Below are 19,898 nucleotides of genomic sequence, written 5' to 3'. Positions count from 1 at the left end.
GGTGCAGAGCTGGAGAGCAAACCTACCAGGTGGAGTGTGTGTTCGTGTGTGCTTGCAATAAAGAGATGCTCGCAGACTAGAGATGCTCGCAGACTATGCCTGAGGATGCGCTTGCTGCTATGCGAGAAAGGGCACGCGTTGCTATAGGGTTGCGTGACCTGAGTTGTTAGTGGTGGCAGAGAATAGCTGCGGTGGATGGATGTCTACCCAGGGTTAAAGTCCTGGGTTCACTTGGTATTTTTTAAAAAACCACAGAACGACTTAGTTACGTGAAGGCTGCTTATAAAGAGACAGATTTTAAAAATCACAATATATGGGCTTTACTTGGATCCTGATTCGAGCAAACTAGGTAAATAAAATTTGTAATATGAGACAGTTGGAGACTTGAACACTGGTAGGTATTTGTGATGTTAAGGAATTAGTTTATTTTAGCTGTGATAATGGTAGTTGTAAGAAAGATAAAGTCCTTTAATGATATACTGAAATAATAACATCTTGGATTTGCTTCCAGATGAGTGGAGGTGTAGATGATTAGCTGTAGTTGATGGTTGTTGGTGCTGGGGAGTGGATATGTGGACTTCTCTTACACATCACTTCAGGCTACATGGGCACCTAAAAGTTTTCTTAATAAAATCTTGAAGAAAAATTAACTTAAATTTGGATATGTGGAGATTTATAAAAAGCATTTAGCAATCGACAAGTTTGTTTTCCCCTCATTATAAGAAAAGGTATTAATTGATACAAATTGTAAATATGTTTTTCTTTTTTTTTAGGGTATTATAGATCTCTCTATTTGTTAATTAACAGCAAGCTTCCATCAAGTATTGAATATTCTGATTTATCTCGAGTTCCTATAGCAAAAATTTTGCTAGAGAATGTTTTAAAACCATTGCACTTTACTTACAGCTCCTGTCCAGAAGGTGCAAGGTGAGAATGGAATCAATTTATTGGTTTTGTAATTTCACAAGATTATATCTAACAATAACTTTGACATAGGATGCTATCTTAAATGTAGACTTGAAAGTCAAATTTTTGCTTTATTAATGTGACTCAGTTTAAAGAAAAACGTATTTTTCTATCTGGCCTTCACCCTAACATAAGTTTATAATTCTGATGACCTGGTTATTTTCTTGCTTTCTAGTAGCTATCAAAAGATACGAAAACACGGCAGCGTTTTTTTATAGGAAAGACACAACATTAAGTTCAGGGTGATCTAGTTGATATTGAAATTTTAACATTGATTAAAAGGATATTTTGTGATCAGTGATTTTAATCAATGATTTTGTGAACAGTGTGTTTGATTTTATTGAAAGCTTCCATTTTTCTTTTCTCAGGCAGCAGGTTTTTACAGCCTTCACAAAGGAGGTCCTGGCAGCCCCCTTCACGGAGCAGGTCTTCCACTTGGTCATTCCCGCCTTGGCAGACGCGCAGACCGCCTTCCCCTACGAGCCCTTCCTGAATGCACTGCTGTCCATGGAGGGTCGGCGCTCCGAGAACAGTGGTGGAGCGCCCTGGCTCTTCTACTTCGTTTTAACTGTTGGTGAAAATTATTTGGGTATGAAATACCAGATGAGTCTCACGCACACTCACGTAGAGATAGTATTAACAGATAAGAGCAGGGAATGGGGTGGCGGGTGTCCTGTTGTCAAGATGGCCTCTAGGGTACGAGTTTTTTGGACGAGCGTATTTGCTGAAGGACTGTGGCCTGGGCAGTGTCCCTGGGGAAGGTTTCCAGGCACAATAAAAAAGTCTGATTTAAAAACATATTGTAAGGCCACACAAGATGAAAAAGCATTTTAGAGCTGAATGGGAGAGCTCCTGTGAGCGCAGGGGTGCTTTCCCCGTTCACGCTAGATGGCTCATGTGCCTGTTGTAGACTCGCGCTCTCTTCCTCTCGTGTATTTTAGTGCACACATCTGCGTATGAGTTGTTAACATGTTCATAATAAGTCCTGGTCAGAAATGCCTCTCTGAGTACAGGAAAAATGATCCCCTGAATTTTCTGGTTTCTTTTTGATCCCTTTTAATTAATGGTTGTCATTGGTTGTTTTACAAAGGGACGCTGTCTGAGGAAGGACTGCTAGTGTATTTGAGGGTCCTCCAGGCCTTCCTTTCTCAGTTACCTGTCTCACCTGCCAACACAAGCTGTCAGGATTCAGCCAGCGACTCTGAAGATGAGAGTGAAGAGACAGACAAGCAGACGAGCGCTCCAGTAAGCTCCCGGGCCTGTGCGTCTGAGCGTGGACTCCACTCTGCACGGGTTCATCTGGTGTCAGAAGTCCTTTTAGCTCTGTGTCCATCCTTATTCCTGGTTACGCTGATAGAAGTGATATCCCAGGCATTCTTAGTGTAAAGCATCCGAACTGTAGGGATGAGGGCCCCTGCCTGCTGTGCCCTTCCCCGCAGACAGCCGTCCTGCTGGTGGGACGCGCACCCTCCCACACCTTTTCCTTACATCTGCACACGGGCACGTGGAGACGCATAGTTTTATGTGTGGTTTTTTCATGCAAAATAGGGTCGTACTGTATGTTAGCTTAATTATTACTTAGGAAATAGTTCCCAGAAGGGAAAGTATTGGGTGAAAAGGTTAAGCTCCTAGTCATTAGGAAGAGCACTTACTGTGTGCCAGGCACTGTTCTAATTTTTTTTTTCTTTAAGAATTTTTAAAACTAACAGCTCTATTGAGCTATGCTTTACCATAAATTCACCCTTTTGTTCTTATTTTTTAATGTATTTTTATTTTTATCTATTTATTTATTTTAAAAAGTTTTGTTGTGCTGTGCGGCACGCGGGATCTTAGTTCCCCAACCAGGAACCAAACCTGTGTCCCCTGCAGTGGACGTGCAGAGTCCTAACCACTGGACCGCCAGGGACGCCCCCAGGTCACCCTTTTAAAGCAACATGCGATTCAGTGACCTCTCAGTGCAGTGTCACCGCTGTGCAGCCGTCACCACTGTCTGATCTTAGGGCATCTTCCTCGCTCCACAGAGAAACCCCATATCCATTTATGCGTCAGTCCCTTCCCGCCTTCTCCCCAGCCTCTGAAAGGGAAACTAAGGTTAAGTTTCTTCCTACCCTATCTTGTGAACACCACATAACGTCTTCTGTTAATTTTCGCAAATTTTGTGGATGGTAAATACTGAGATTTATTTTTGAGTTCATTTTATGTACATTATCATGTATTATCCCCACTTCTTACACAGCATCGTTTACTGTGTGTTTTCAAGGAATAAAAAGTTTTATGTCTCTCCCTCTCTCTCTCTCTCTCACACACACACACACGCACACACACACGCACACACACATGATTTGTTTGTCTTACCCAAGTGATAGTCTTTTAGGTAACTATCCACGGATGGTTTTTTCTCTTAATTACACAATTGAAATGCCTTGAGGTGTGACTATACTAGGTTTCAGGTATATATATATTTTTTGCTTAGGAAATTTCTCTTCGGTTAATGCCAAGTCTGGTCCCAGGAGGGATACCCTTGAGAGTGGCACGGGATGGGGGTTGGGGAGTGGAGTGAAAGGGCACAGAGGCTCCCTTCGCAGAGATGGAAGAGTCATAACAGGGGGACAGGGGAAACAGATGAGTGGCTGCCAGGGCCTAGACCAGGGCAGGGTTGGTTACAAAGGGGCAAAACCGAGATTTTTGGTGGGTGCTGGAACTCTTGCATCTGTCAAAACTTAGAACTGTACACCAGAATGTGTGAGTTTCATTGTGTCGTCAAAGAAGTGGGATCCTGTAGATGAGATGTAGAGAAAACTTGTTTCTACAAGACAGTCTGTCAGGACTTGTCTTCGAGAGACTGTGCAGTTTGCACTGTCTGTGCAGGCGGAGCTCACTTTATTGCGCTTCTCAGGCATTGGGAGTGTTGGCAGTTCTGTGTTGTCGCACGACGGTTAGCATCTTCTTTTAGCAGTAAAGTAATTTAAAATTAAGGTATGTGCACTGCTTTTTAAAGACAATGCTATTGCATTATGCACTTAATAGGCTACAATAAAGTGTAAACATACTTGCACATGCACCGGGAAGCAAGAAATGCGTGTGACTCACTGTATTTCGATGTTCGCTTTATCCTGGTGGTCTGTCTCCGAGGTGTGCCTGCACACAGTATATGTTGCATCTTAGTGAGATATATATACGTTAGATATGTCTCTAATACAGTGTTTTATTCGGTAGATTGTTATAAATTACATAAACTGTATTCATCCAGGTTTCCAGACGGTACAGTCAGCAGTACCCAACGTTGTATGTAGAGTCATTTTTTTATATACTCATATATGCACATACATATATGCAAAAAGTATATACCTTTGGTTAAGATCCCCAGTAGGTAAACTGCATCAAGTGTTAGCTCAGATTTTAGTCAGTAAGTCAGATATTCTAGAGAAGTTAAAATATAAAATAACAGGTCTATGTATTTCATTTGATTTTTTTTAAGTTCTTTCATATTCTATTTTGCTTAACCTGTGACATCTCAAGTCATTTAAAATGAAAGTTTTATGAGAGGATAGTGCGTGTGTACACACGTGTGCTTAGTAGAATGCAATCTGAAAAATATGAGATAAACTTTCCTGACAATGTCAGGACTGAACGTATTGTCACATCAGTAGCCAAAACTGGGTGCTCACAGTTGCTGTGCCCTGCTGTCGGTAAAGACTGACTCTGCTGAGGGTTTCGGGTCACTGTAATGGGTGCCTTCGTGTAGAGAGTGGTGTGTTCGTCGTGATGCGGGTGACCTGTAGTCACATCTCCCTTGTATTTTCAGTTGAAGAGCAGTGAGGTTTTACGTCTCTTTGGAGTGCCGAGCTGCATTCTAGTAGAGCGCCGTGAGCTCACACTAACCTCGTGGTGCGTTGCAGGAGGACGGCAGGCTGTCGGCGCCCTACATGGCGGCGGAGTGTCTGAGGAAGCTGGACGCGAAGCCGCAGACCAGCGCACTGCTGCACCTGGTCTGGAGGGACTCGGCCGGCGAGGAGGCCTTCACGCTGATGGCCGCCATCTGCCACACGCTCATGGTGCAGCACCGCGTCGTGGTGCCCAAGGCCAGGCAAGTACCCTGCGCCCGCCCCGCCGCGGCCCTCGCTCCCTGCGGCCGCGTGCTGGGGACCCTGAGCCTGGCCTGTGGCTGTGAACAAGTCCGAGAGGCTCCTGCTCGTGTGCTGTGTGCGTGGGTGGGGAGAAGCCCGGCTTCTCCTGCGTGAGCGCACAGCCTGCTGCTGTCTCCCTAGGCTTTTCCGGAGCACTCTCTCCTCAGGTTGCCCGTGACAGTTTACCTTGGTACCTGAGAAATGTTTGTTCTTCAGAACTTTGAAGTGAACTTTTGAGAGGGACAGAACGAAACATAGGAGTTTAGATGTGGTGATGCGTGTGACGGTAACCTTAAACTACTGATGCTTTCCCTCTATCTTGACGATAGCCGAGCAGACTGCACGGCGTACGGTGTGGCAGCCGCTGAGTCCTGTGACCCTGCAGAGCCTGTCTTTATAAAATGCTACCCCGCAACGTGAAAAGAGCTGCTTCTTTTGCTAGGAAAACATTCTTTGACACGAACTGTGTGCAGGGAACCCAACGGCGGCAGCTGCCTTGTAAACACGAACGCAGCAGCGAATCAGGTGCCGTCCTCGCCCGCTGCTGTTTATTACTGTGGGAGGAAGTAAGATGTCAGTGAAACTATGAGCCCTCGATGAGGTGATTAGGTCTCTGTGGGCTAATTACATCGGAGCAGGATGTGAGATCTGAGGGTCCTGCAGCTGAACTGGCCCCTGGCTTTTATTGGAGCCCAGGTCTGCTGCTCTGGGGGTAATGACTGGAGGTAATGCATCACTGCCCTGGTCTGGGGTTCCTGGGGAACCGCTTCCAAAAGGTGTTTAATGTGAAAGAAGCTTTACATGTAGCCCTGATTTTATGAGTACAGCACCTATTTCCTCTAAGAAAGTACTCTAGGAATTTTATTTACGGCTTTGAATATATTAGGTTTTGAGTACTTAGAATGTTTTTCATAGCCCATAAAAGAGCAAATAGGCTTATTCTAACTGTTGTAGATTTTAACGACTTTCAGCTTTTTTCTAAAGGTATTTAAAAGATGATTAGTAAATTCCTAGGCTGGTAACTCACTCTCAACTCCTCTCAGGCTCATATTTGTCCCTGTTACTTCCAGGGTTGGGGTTTGCAGTTTTAATTTCTGTTTAACATTGATTATCAGGATGTATAAGGGAATTTGGAGGCCCTTTCTACATTGATGTGGAAAGATTTCTAAGACATATGATTAAGTGAAATAAGGAAAATATAGAGCGATGAATAATAATCTTTGTGTGTGAAAGGTGGAAAAAGTAAATGTATTTGTTTTGTTTTCTGTTTAATAAATTTTGTTATTTATTTTTAATTTTTAGCTGTGTTGGGTCTTCTTTGCTGCGTGTGGGCTTTCTCTAGCTGTGGTGAGCGGGGGCTAGTCTTCGTTGTGGTGCGCAGGCTTCTCAGCGTGATGGCTTCTCCTTGCGGAGCACGGGCTCTAGGTGCATGGGCTTCAGTAGTTGTGGTGTGTGGGCCTAGTAGTTGTGGAGCATGGGGTTACTTGCTCCGAGGCATGTGGAATCTTCCCTGACCAGGGATCGAACCTGTGCCCCCTGCATTGGCAGGTGGATTCTTTTTTTTTTTTTTAATTAATTATTTTCCCCATCTTTATTGGCATATAATAGCTTTACACTGTTGTGCCAGTGTCTGCTTTACAACAAAGTGAATCAGCTGTATTTATACATATATCCTCATATCCCCTCCCTGGCAGGCAGATTCCTAACTACTGCACCACCAGGGAAGTCCAAGAATGTATTTGTATTTGCATAAAGAAACTTGGAAGCTTTCACAAGAAATTCATAGAAGTGATTACTCATATGTCTGGTTGTGCTAGGGAGAGCGACCGAGGAGGAAAGGGTGGACTTTGAACTGTATACTTTTTATTTTTTTGTTGGCTGTGTTGGGTCTTCATTGCTGCACATGGGCTTTCTCTAGTTGCTGCGAGCGGGGGCTACTCTTCATTGTGGTGCGTGGGCTCCTCATTGCCGTGGCTTCTCTTGTTGCAGAGCACGGGCTCTAGGCGCACGAGCTTCAGTAGTTGCAGCACATGGGCTCAATAGTTGTGGCTCCTGGGCTCTAGAGCACAGGCTCAGTAGTTGTGGTGCACAGGCTTAGTTGCTCCGTGGCATATGGAATCTTCCCAGAGCAGGGCTCGAACCCATGTCCCCTGCATTGGCAGGCAGATTCTCAACCACTGTCGCACCTAGGAAGTCCTGAACTGTATACTTTTTAATATGGTTTTGAGCTTTGGGTTATGTGAATTATTTTAATTTTTAAAACTTAAGTAATGAACTGCCATCTCCTTTTATGAAAGAAAATTTGTAAATCTTACCATTGAACTTGGAAATCTGAATAAATTTTTGGATTTAAAATTCATTTTTCTCTATGAAAACATATTCACTAATTTTAAATATGAATAAATATCAACTGACCGTGTTGTGGGAGAGGAGAAAAAAGGCAGACCCTATCCCAGTATCTAGAGAACTAAGCCTCAAAAGGGAATATTCAAGTCGCACTTGCGGACAGCCTGTGGGCAGGCGCCCAGCTTCCCCGCCCCCGCTGACTCGGAAGCAGGTTTGGCGTTGAGTTGGGCGGATGCGCGCTCCTGGGAAGCGTCGTCCGCACTGGGTGAGGGCCTCGCTCGCTGCTGCCCTGGGCGCCTCCCCCTGCTCGGCGCTGACCCCGAGCCCTGTTTGCCCCCTCCTCCGCGTCCCTCTTGAAGCCGTTTTGCTTCGGACACTGGATTCTCGTGCGTTTCCCTTTCCTCTTGGGCTCTCCTCCTCAGTGCTTTCTGTGGGTTCTTCTTTGTCTCTGCTACGGTGTTTCCTAAACCTTAGACATCTCTTCCTGTTCAGGCCCTTACTTCCTCTGCTCAGGGGACCCTCTGAGTGGTCTCATCCATGCAGGCGACTCCCCCCACCCCCACCCCCCGCTTTCCACAGCTCCAGACTCCCACTCAGCCACTTGGCGGGAGCCGTCTTCACGCTTCTGTCACACTGCATGAGGCTGAACTCAGTATCTTTCCCCGAAACGTGGGGGTCACGTTGGGGCTGCAGTGCCCCATAGGGCAGCCCCTAGTGAAATGTGGCCACTTCACTTTAATTAAAATGACAGTACAAACCCAGTTCTCAGTCACACCAGCCACATTTCAAGTGTTCAGTAGGCGCGTGTAGCCAGTGGCTGCCATGTTGGACTGCACAGCGTGGACCCGTTCCGCCATCACGGAAGGTTCTTGTGGACTGCAGTGCCCGAGAGTTTAGCTCAGATCCGTGCCTTCCCCAGTAGTTCTCTGTATGCGTTCAGTCACATGGTATGCGAGCGCCCCACGCTTGTGTCACGTGTTGCCAGACTGACTTGTCCGAAATATAACCCTCATTATTTCATTCTCTCACTTAAACATCTACCAGTGAGTCCCTTTGGTTCAGGAGAACATTCACATTCCTTTGCTTACTGCTGTGCAGTATCCTGTCCTAATCCAGTATTTGGTGACCTCTCTCTCTCTATTTCTGGCCATAGAAGACTTTTTGCCCCAGCCATGCTTAATTACTCTCATTTTCTTGCTATTTTTTACTGCCCCAGGGTATTTCATGCCGCTCTCCTTTTGCCCATGCCAGTGTCTGTCCAGAATGCATCTGCCCTCCTTGTCTTTTCTTGGCTGAATTGTCTGTTAGAGCCATGCAAAGGTTATCTTCTTTCAGAAACCCACCTGCGTTTACATCCTGAGGTTTCACCTGTAATTCCAGCTTCCAGTGAAATCGCTACTTTACAGCAGGTGCTCCCTGTTAGCTGATTTTAAGGCGTTTGGGTTTGTGCTTCAGGTGGGTGGATGAGCATGTTCTCTGGGCCTTGGCTCTTGTTTCATTAACATCTAAAGACTTCGACATGGGATTTTATAGGTCATGTTTTAAGGATCAGAAAGGTGGATGTTACAGTTTCCCTCTTGCTTTCTTGTTCACACATCAGATCATAAGCCATCAGAATCAGTGTTATTGCATCACATGCTTGATTTTTCTACCAAAAATTAATAGAATGAGCCCACTTAATTGTGTCTTGTGTTATTAATCATTGTGATCTAGACAGTTGTGTGCCCTGGAGGTGCACGACCATTTTCTCATCTGTTTTCTAAGCACTGTGAAGTAAATGAGATGGTGTGTACTCCTTTGCTCTTGATTTATAAGTTCGTAGTTTTAATAATTTGAGATAGGATGATTTTGCAAATGACTTCAGTGGAGAAAAATACAAATTTGTGTTACATGTGTATTCCAGAAGTACTATATATTGTTCATGTTTTTGTAAACAGATCTTTGTAGTATTTTAGAAAAAATACTGAGAATGTACCCACAGAGAAAATTCTTTTTTTCTTTGCCTATGATTTCATGCTGGCTTTTATTATCAATCATATTTTTGGTATAAACAGTAGATTTAATCAGCTGTTGATTATTGTTATAATTTGCATTCTTACAAAGGTCAAATAAAATTTGTGAGCTTTTTGAAATTTCAACAGTGATTTTAGTATTGCCTATCTTGAAATCATATATAAATTATAAATGAATTGGCAACAGTTATTGTTGGAGACATCAAATTAATAAAGTAGGCCTGCTTTAGTCAAATTAGGAATACAGTTTGTAGTGAGGTTTTTTTGTGGTATTTATTTATTGGCTGCATTGGGTCTTCGTTGCTGCACACGGGCTTTCTCTAGTTGTGGAGAGCTGGGGCTACTTTTCGTTGCGGTGCACGTGCTTCTCATTGTGGTGGTTTCTCTTGTTGCGGAGCACGGGCTCTAGGTGTGCGGGCTTCAGTGGTTGTGGCAAACAGGCTCAATAGTTGTGGCGCACGAGCTTAGTTGCTCTGCGGCATGTGGGATCTTCCCAGACCAGGGCTCGAATCCATGTCCCCTGCGTTGGCAGGTGGATTCTTAACCACTGCGCCACCTAGGAAGTGCCTGTAGTGAGTTTTGAAACTTCTAAGAATTTTCTAAACATTTGAGGATGACAGTTCACAGGAAATACGAATAAATTTGCAAAAAGCATACACAAAGACTATTTAAAAGTTTTTTTTTAAGTTTTTTTGTAAGAAATTAAAGCGGAGGGAATATCAAGGACGGCATCTAAGGTAATGAATGCTGCTTTCTCCCGTTTTAATTTAAACTCTGCTGTGAGGGAAGGTGCACGTTTCAAATCTGTTCATTTTAAGATTAAAGGAAATTAATTGTCAGGGGAAAGGGAACTGTCTGTTTAAACTGGTCATGGTTTCAGCACTGGGATATTAATTTAACACAGCTGTATGTCTAAAGCTTATCGTCTGTTCTTAGTTCCTAGTTTGTGAAGACGTTTTAGCAGGTTCCCTCAAGCTGAAATACATCTTAAAATTTTTATTATCAGTAAGACAATTTGGAGCTTATTTTTAATCTTCATTATTCACAGGTGAAATTTATGTATGTATTTTAATATTGCTCTTGCCAAAAAAGTGATACTTTCAGCTGGAAAACACAAAGAATCGCATTTACATTTGTGTGCGGCAGAAGCAGAATGGTCTTTGGGGGCTGACTTGTCATGTTTCTCTTAGCTGTGACGCCTCTGCCTACAGCGGGAGCCTCTGAGAATGCCTTGCTGTCCAGCCTTGGCTGCCTGTGTATGAGTGGGGGTCTTCCATTGTGTTCTCTTTAGTAACTTGCGCAGTCCTTGCAGACAGCTGGTCCAGATTTATGACCTGGGTGGGAAATGTTGCCCTTTACTAATTAACTCATAGGGTTGTCTCAGCTGAATAAAGCTTAATAGGTGATTTTTAATATATCCCAGTATATGTAAAGAATACGTCACTTCCTTACCTTTTGGCAGTAAAGCCCCAAATAACCTTTATTAATTTATTTTAAAAAAGTTTAATGTTTTGTTTTATTATTGTCTGTTGAGTGATTAATTTAGGAACTATAATTGTTTTAAAATTAACTTGAAAAAAACTAACTTGAAATATAACTACTGAAATGTGTAGCCATTAAGGTGATGTTTCAGAAATATGTATGTATATATTCATGTGGAAAGATGTTAATTATGATCTTAGGTGGAAAACTGTTATAAGAGAGTGTATTGGGAGAACCCATTTTTGTTTGCCTCTGTCCACAGTGTGTCTGGATGATTTATTCCAAGGTGTTAGCACTGATTATTTCTGGGAAGGTGGGATGTGGTGTCTCTAAGGATCTTTTCCCTTGTGGTGGTGGTGTTAAGAAAAAAGAGCAAAGGAGGCACCTACTTACAGGTCATTGTTCCTCAGGCCTTTGAAGTGCGGAGTGTTAGTATCTATATTTAACATGGATTTAAGAAATTGTATCAGTAAAATTATTCTAGATAGGACACTCTTATTTTTTATTTTATGTATTTATTTTTGACATACAATAAACTGCAGATAGTACAGTCTTTTTAAAAGACCTTAATTTCTTGATTAAAGGGAAATAAGGCAAGCAGATATTAGCTTCTAGAATTCTTTTATGTTGAAAGTTCATATATTTTATAGCTTTGTTTTTATTCTGTTGTCCATGGCTTATTTAATTGATCTCCTATGACTTATTGTGTTCTCCCCATTTTTCATTATTCCAATAATTTTTGTTTTAATTTCTCAACCTAATGAATTAGTGTGGTGTTGTTACCACTTGTTAAGTATGTACTTGTGACAAACATAACTCACGTTTGTAGAATCATCGTATTTTTAAGCTAGAAAAGACCTTAGAATTGATGTAGCACAGTCCCCTCGTTTTCTGATAAAAACAGATTGCTTTTGGTCTGTATGACACTTGAAGAGTGGTTGGGCTAAATGATCTAATAGATTCTTTCTAGCCTAAGAGTCATAATTCTGGGTAGGTTTCACATATTCTTTTATCTTTCACTATTTTTTAAAATGATTATGCTTTTAATGCCATTTGAACATCTCAAATGCACCACACTAAAATAGGATTGGACTTTTAAAAACCAGAACTCCATGTTCCCTGTTGTGTACTCAGAGAATGCTTGTGCTGAAGAATGTATCTGATGGTTTTGACTGAATGCAGGAAAATGAGCAATTAAATTTGAGACTTTTATATTGAAGAGTGACTTATTTATCTAAACCCTATTCTTTTCTCTTCCACTATGGGCATTTAAATTAATACACTTTTTGCAGACTTTAGTCTATTAAAATATTTTGTGTTATACTCAATACAGTATTTACAGCAGCTGTGGTGATTAACTTAGAGAATAGTGGATGCACCCTACATGCGCTTTCATTTAGTCACATCAGCCGGTTACCATTAATGGCCGTTTCTCGGGAAAGGACCTGGGTGTGGCCTGAGGAGACCCCAGGGTTGCTGGCCGCACTGTGCTAGAGAGAGAGGAGCCCTCTGCTCGTTCCTCAGGAGCCTTGGGGACCACTCCTTGCTCCGTCACAAGCTGACTGGACAACTTTGGGGGTCAGACACCATCTCAAAGGTCTTTTCCACCCTGAACATCCAGTGATTCGGTGTTAACTTCAGCATCCCACACACAGAAAGTATATAAGACTAGATGACATGTGGGTACTAAAGGTACAGAACTCTGTTCTTGCAGTATCCTCACCCTCAGGGCTCCATTCCAGGGCCTTCCCCCGTGCGCTCTCTGACGGCACAGTAAAGGCTTTTGTAATCTCGCGCTCTGCTCGCTAAGCCAGCCTTGTCTTTGCTTTTCAACTTTCCTGTTCTTCCGAGGTGATTCTGAAATAAGATCACATCCCTGTCTTAAAACCATGTTTTCCTACCATCCTAAAACCTTTTTACCGTGATTTAGTCTCATAAGTTTGAAATTTGATTTTTGACCCCTTCCCTTCTAAAAATGTTTTATGCAGGTTTTTTTTCCTGATTTATAACTTTGTGACTAAAAATTATATTGTATTACAAAAATGCAGTATACTAAGTAAAGCTATTTAAAGTTAAACTTGGTTACCCACAAAGTTCCTTAGTCTTTTTAATCAAGTTGATGTTATACAGGAGGGGTTTCTAAAGCCTTTAAAATATATTTTTAGATTTAAATTAGTTTTGAGATGTTAGTTAACATTAAAAAAAATTTTTATGTGTGTGTTTTAAAGGCGGCTGTTAAAATCAGTTGCTAAATGTTAAAAAATTTTACTGTGTATGAGTAGTAACAGTGTTAATAAAACATTTGATATTAGTATATTATGATATATACTCAGGGGGCAGCACACTCAACCTGTGCTTTAAAATGGCCCATCTGGTTCTCTTTGGGGTGGTCTCGGAGGCCTGGCTCAGGGCCCACTTAGCTCTGTTACAGTAAAGACGGGGGCTCCCTAGTCGGGGTGCACGGACTGGTTCTCAGTTGTACTCCTCAAGCAGCCTGAAGGAAGTGATCTGTGGTGTTAATTCAGATATTTTCTAAGTTGTACGTTATCTTCAGTTTATAGCTTTTTTCTTTTTGATGGAATATATTGAATGAATATATGCTAACTCTTATTTTCCCTGTTCCTTTTTAGGCTTCTCTACAGTTTAGCCTTCAATGCCAGGTTTCTGAGACATCTTTGGTTTCTCATATCTTCTATGACAACACGGATGATCACAGGGTATGTGTTATACAGACTTGTAAGTTGAGCTTAAGGACATGGAAAGTGGCGATCTAATAAAAAGCACTGTAAGAAGGTATTTTTAAGTACTACTTATACTTATTTCATTTTAGAAGAAAAATTCTAGATGGTCTCAATTTTACAAAATGAAAAAATTAATGCCTAATTTTACATTTGTTTATCTGTGTATATTATTAAGAGTATGGCTTTACCTGAGGGTAAATTTGTTTTAAAAAACCCTCGTCAGGACTTCCCTGATGGCCTAGTGGTTAAGGCTCCCGTGCAGGAGGCACAGGTTCGAATCGCAGTCGGGGAACTAAGATCCACGTGCTGCATGGCAAGGCCAACAGAAAATCCTAGTCATTTTTTGAAAACCAGAAACTTAAAAATTCTTTGTTCCATGTCTTTTCTATGCTTTTGATAGTGAAAATATAGATTCAAAGCAAATTTACCACTATTACAAACATTAAAACGTGTAAAGTATTGTAGACACTGGTTTCTAAGCCTTTTTGTTGAAATAATTTGATTTTTTAACATGAATCATTGTGTAACTTGGCTAGAATCTTTAATATTCATATTTATTGAATGTGTAATATGTAGAGAATATTCAAAAATCCTTCATGGTAAACGGACAGAGGCCATTACCATGCTGAATTTCTCTTCTGTCAGGGGTCTGAACCAATCCTTCTGTACTGTAGTGTGAGAAGAAGTGTGTAACTCAGCTGGAGACTCAGCTTCCAAAATGCACTTGCACGCAGCGGTCACTGTGCTGGAGGTCAAGGCCAGCGCCATCCTGTCTGCAGCTGCGAGCCAGCGTGCCCTGGGAAGGAAAGCACTTGTCCGTTTCAGGGCAAGCCTTTGGAGGGAAGAGGGTTTCCTTTCCTTTTTTAAACAAATTTTGTATTCTTCTGGGACAAGAAATAGAAAGCCGTCCTGGCGGGTGAGCTTGGGGTGTCCAGCATCTCACTCCGCACCCATCTGCAGTCTCCCTTGGCCTGGGACACTGTGCACGTGTGGCGCTTTCTGGGTGTCAAGCTTGTCACTGTGGTGTGTGGAGGGTGAGAGGGCCCTCTCCACGCCTTCGGGTGGGTCCCAGCCAGCCCTGTGCCGAAGGAGCCCGGGTCCAGCCCTCTTCTAACTGGTGGACGGAAAGGCAGGGTCCTCGTAGCATAACTTTGAGTTACTGTCGTGTTTTTTTTCCGTGTAATTTTAATGCATCTTACATGACTGAAGCGAGTTTTGAATGACAGCACTTGCAGCTGGTGAAACTCAGAAAAGTGAAGCTGTGTGTCTGGTATTGCAGTGAGCAGTAGCAGTGGAGACAGGAGGGAAATCACGGAAGGTCTAGAAAATACCTTTTATGTTGTTTCATTTTCAAATTAAGGTGTAAGGTTTCTATTTCTGTGTGTGTGTGTGTGTGTGTGTGTGTGTGTGTATTTCAGCTGCTTTCAACGATGCCCACCTTGGCGTTCGTGAATGATAGGTTTGTTTAGGGCAAGAGGAGACTGGGCCTCATTGGGACAGGAAATTATCGTTGACCTCCAAGTGTCTCAGCTTAGCAACGGAGGTGCTGTCCTGGCTCTGCTCTGATTGCCTGTTTGCTTGTGGCATTTGTCTCCTGGTGAGGAGATGGAGTCATGGTGTGTGAAAGAAAAATGAGGTAGTATTGATTATATTAAATTATTAATATCATAAATTAGTAAAGTTATACAAATTTTTAAAAGCTCATTATTTCTTAAAAGCCCATTTGAGAATGAGTTTCTTTTTACTTGTTTAATTTATAAAAATAAAGTCAGGAAACTTACAATGTATGTCTCATCATATTTATTATTGGAATGTAATTGATGAAGTGCTTGATTTTCCTGAAAATGGCATTGTGTGACTTGGAAACATCAGTAGTTTCCTGGCAGGGCTGACGCAGCTGGGGCTCCTGAGCTTCAGCGAGCATCAGGCCCGTCCGAGGAGAGTCAGCGCGTCGGCTTCCCCGTCCCCGCCCTAGGCTTGGGTTCGGGGCCTGGGTTAGAAGCCAGGGGTCTGTGACCTCACGGGCTCCCCGGTGACTGGGATGCAGGTGAAGCTGAAGGAGCATGTGGGCAGCTGGTTTCCGTGTCTGATGGGCCTCTCTTTAGCAAAACCTGATGTGAGGGCGTCTGCCCGTCCCGGCCTGTGCGGTGAGGCTGGCGTCGTCCCTTGTCGTCTGTAACTCAGCAGGGCCTGTTGCGATTGTATCTTGCCCGTGTCCTTTCACATTGACTCCAGTGGTTAGTGGTACTGACAGAAGTCCTCATAAAGCTTTTCAAGGCAAGAAGGCCTTCACTAGAAGCTTCCAGAGAAGACAGGAAGCTCTTCCAGTTAAGGGAGGGGGCAGTGGCCAGCCCTGTGGGAGCACCTGCTCTGAGGGTGTGTACAGAGCGGAGGGCTCGTCTCAGGCCTCACGTACGCTCCCGACCCAGCTGACGCTGTGAGGCACAAACCCGCCTTTTCCTTTCCTTACAGTAAGTTGTGAACTGTGTTTGCACACAGGGCTTTGTGATTTTTTCAGAGGAGTACTGGAGTCAGTGTTGATGGCAGACAGAGCCGTCGGCAGAGAATTAGGAGATGTGTCTCCTTTCCGCCCCCGATGGCTGGGCGAGACCACAGGCACACGGTGGACCCTTCCTGCCGGTCACGTTTCCTGTCATTCCCGTGAACGTGGTTCCGTCCTTATGTGCGCCTCTCGGGGGCTGAAGAGAACAAGTGAACCAGCGTTGGATGATTGCCCTGGTCTGTCTCAGGGAAGCGGTGTGAGAGTCTGTGCGTGCCGGCATGTGTGTGCGTAACTACCGGTGGTGCTTATTTTAGACTCGGGGATCATTGGCGGGTCCCAGCCGACGGCGGCATGGTTGCCCTCTTTGATCCTGGAGGTACGTTCTCCGCGTTGCAGCTGGATGACCCGACCTCTACCGCGTTCCCCTGAATAGTATTTGTTTATCAGTGTTGTCTGTTGTTTTTGTGCTTCTGCATTTAGTGACAAGGGAACTGAAAGATACAAACTGTTCGTTTCACGAATATCAGCAAAACAAACGACTCTACCCTTTCCTCCTTCTGTGTGGAGGGCGCAGAGCCAGGCTTGGTGGGGGAGACTCGGGGGAGAAGGGGGCTCCTGTCCTCGGGACTCGGCCACTGCTGTGCGGTGCTCCAGCCACACAGCCTTTTTCTGTCGTCCCCGCAGGGGCGAGGAGGGAGGACGGCCATACTTGTCCCTTTGTGTCTGCCCTCACGGCGTTTTTATTTTGGAAGGACGGCTTTCACTTGGCGTGGTGCTCTGTGCCGAGCACCGGGGCTGCGCGGGGGAAAGCAGTGTTTAGGTGTGCGAGACGACAGCTGGAGTCCGCGTCTCCTCGGCGGGCCCTGTGCTCCAGCCCTGGGGGTGGCATGCGGCCCCCTGAACTGCGCTCCATGGGCAGCCTAGAGCTCCGGGTGGCTCCTCCCAGCTTACCGCAGCTGCCCAGCGAGGCCGGCGCCTCTGCCAGGCCTCGCGTCCTGCTCTGCCCATCCACGTGGCTTCTGGCAGCAGGGGGCTGGCTGTGGAGAATTCACGGTCCTGACTCCCGGTCACATGCCGCCTCCTAGATAACCGTGGTTTTGTGGAAATGGATGTGCGAGGTGTGGGTATAGATGGAGGAGGATGAGAGATCGATCTTGCCCATGAGGTCTGTGAACCCGGGACTGCCTGGACACCAGAGAGGCCTGTGGGGCTCTGTCCCTGGGGGGGAGCCCAGTGTCAGAGAAGTAGGAGGGAGAGGAAATGGGATGCTCACAGCTCTCGGAGGGGAAGGAGACCCGCCCCCTTAGAGCTGTCCCAGGCGATCTCGGGGAGCCTCGTAAATGGGGGAGCGGTGACGGGGCTCGTAAAGGGAAACGGCCCAGTACCGAAAGGGGGGGTGGCCCGAAGGGTCTCATCTGGGCTCAGCATTTACCTGATTTGAGTGTTCCTAAATGTGTAGCGTGTAAGGGGATGGTTTTCAGCGTTAAAGTGAGTGTCTCTTAGAGCCGCGTTGCTTCCTCTCTCTTCTTCCAGTGAACCTTGGGACCACGGGCTCACTCCCAAATAACTACGTTTGTCCAGCTGAAAATAGCAGCAGGAGCGTTAGTAAAGAGTGGAGGCCTGGTGTCCTCTTCTTTATGTTACTTATTCACCTGTGTTGTTAGCATGACTGCGCCGCCCCTGTAAGCAGTGTAATTGCTGACGTGAATGTTATCTTCCCTGATGACAGGTGTCTGATGTCGTGTCTTAATTTGTTCCCAACGTAAATCACTGAGGTTTTTTTCTCCTTTTTCCCAATTCTAGGTCTGTGGTTCCATTGCTTCAGGTGATATCAAGGGGTTCTCCTATGTCTTTTGAAGATTCCAGTAGAATCATCCCACTCTTTTATCTTTTTAGCTCCTTGTTTAGCCATTCACTGATTTCCATCCATGATAATGAATTCTTCGGTGACCCCATAGAAGGTAAGGATTTTGAGGAATCGGTTTGTTGCGGGACTCGAGGCCTGTCCATTTTCATAGATGAGAGAGAAGTTTTAAGCCGTTGAAGTCTTTCAGTGTGTGTTAAGAAATGAAAAAACACCCCAAATACGATAGAAAACTGGATTATGTTTTTCAGTTGTAGGTCAAAGACAATCATCAATGATGCCTTTTACTTTAGAAGAGCTGGTAATGTTGTCCCGATGCCTCCGGGATGCCTGCTTAGGGATCATCAAGCTGGCTTATCCAGAAACAAAACCAGAAGTTCGAGAAGAGTATGTCATAGCATTTCAGAGTGTTGGAGTTACTACTAATTCTGAGATGCAGCAGTGTATACAGATGGAACAGAAACGATGGATTCAGTTATTTAAGGTAATGAGTATATGAATTTTTCTGTTTACTGAGGTCAGATAATATACCGATTTTTTTTGACTTGACTCATTTTAGAAGGGTAGAAATACAGGTTTGTTAAGAAAAGTCTCATTTTCCTTTTACAGTTGCCTCCTTTTAAAGCCTTGTTTCTACATTGTTATGTGTGTGTTTTATAAATTGCCCCAAGTACTTTCAATGACACGGTAATATATAATTAAAATTTTTTAAATGTTTTCATTTTTATTTTTCACTGAAAAATCTCTTGTAGATTGTATTTATTTAATCTTTTAAGAAATTAACAAAGGTAGAATAAGATCATTAACTTAATGCAAGTTGAATATAAATTATTTTAAAGTATCTTCATTTTTAGCCATGCAGAAAGGGAAGTTATGCGTTACCGTGGCTGGAATATTGGCAGGAAACCACCACCGCTGAGTGGAACTACTGGGGTAGAAAAAAAGCAAAGAAAAAGGGTGCTTGACTTCCCATGAAATTTCTGCAGCAAACACATCTAGTCAGCTAAAATTGCTCATTAAAGGAGTGAGAGCAGAAGAAATGCATTTTCCAAATTGAATGCTAGATTTACAGTCCGTTTAATACTAGCGACCTCTCGCACACTAATGTTCAGTTCGAGTCATCAGCTGTCCCTTTGGGTCTTTTATCACTGCTTTTGTCAAGCTATCTATTTAATTGAAAGAAGTTAATTGAATGAAAATGATCAACTAAGCTTGTATTAATATTGCTAATGGAACTTTCTTCTTGGCCATGTTTGGAGAAAGATGTCAAGCTAGACTTTAGGAAGGGCCCATTAATGCTTGCACTTAACCTGATGGGCTAATTAAGGACTGCTTATTCATCCTACGAGCGCACGATGGGCTCTGTCCAGCCCATTCTGCCTGATTTTACAACACATTTCACTTATGAGCACGAGGGTTGGTAGCAGGGAGAGTAACTGGTAATGTTTTGACCACACTGGATACAGTACTACTGCACGGTTGAATTTGTAACTTGTGCAGATGGATGTGATATATGTTTGCACAACCTATTTTAATTACCTGTCTCTAAGTAAACTTTTAAGGTCACATGTTGAGCCCTTAACATATCCTTGCTTTAAAGACTGACACTTTTGCATCTTTTCTAAGTTAAAAATAAGCTGTCTCACCCATTTAAAACTTATAATTCTTATGTAAGCATTTCCTGGATGTGGGTATTAATGGTAGCATGTGTGCTTTTCTTTTAAGTATTTAATTAAACTCTGGGATCTTTGTTAGTAAAACTTTCCATTATGTATGTTATCAGGTGCCTTGTGTACAGTATCAGATAATTTCATTATTTTATAGCACCTATTCACAATTTCATAATTTTCATACGAC

The 19,898-nt window shown here is 43.6% G+C and overlaps 1 protein-coding gene across 5 annotated transcripts in view; it reads left to right on the top strand.

Moving 5' to 3' along the window:
* Nucleotides 1-19,898, top strand: part of UBE3C (ubiquitin protein ligase E3C) — a 110,373-nt gene that overhangs the window by 36,548 nt on the left and 53,927 nt on the right. For all 5 annotated transcript variants that reach the window (XM_057730398.1, XM_057730397.1, XM_057730395.1 and 2 more), the window contains exons 7-13: nucleotides 774-927; nucleotides 1,335-1,555; nucleotides 2,057-2,211; nucleotides 4,866-5,053; nucleotides 13,564-13,650; nucleotides 17,981-18,138; nucleotides 18,293-18,525. In XM_057730398.1, the coding sequence (XP_057586381.1) occupies nucleotides 774-927; nucleotides 1,335-1,555; nucleotides 2,057-2,211; nucleotides 4,866-5,053; nucleotides 13,564-13,650; nucleotides 17,981-18,138; nucleotides 18,293-18,525 (1,196 nt within the window). The remainder of the gene's footprint in view (nucleotides 1-773; nucleotides 928-1,334; nucleotides 1,556-2,056; nucleotides 2,212-4,865; nucleotides 5,054-13,563; nucleotides 13,651-17,980; nucleotides 18,139-18,292; nucleotides 18,526-19,898) is intronic.

This window comes from Hippopotamus amphibius, chromosome 4, assembly GCF_030028045.1.
Source record: "Hippopotamus amphibius kiboko isolate mHipAmp2 chromosome 4, mHipAmp2.hap2, whole genome shotgun sequence".
Taxonomy (NCBI): domain Eukaryota; kingdom Metazoa; phylum Chordata; class Mammalia; order Artiodactyla; family Hippopotamidae; genus Hippopotamus; species Hippopotamus amphibius.
Note: the sequence above shows the minus strand (reverse complement) of the source record. Positions and strands in the feature narration are given on the sequence as shown.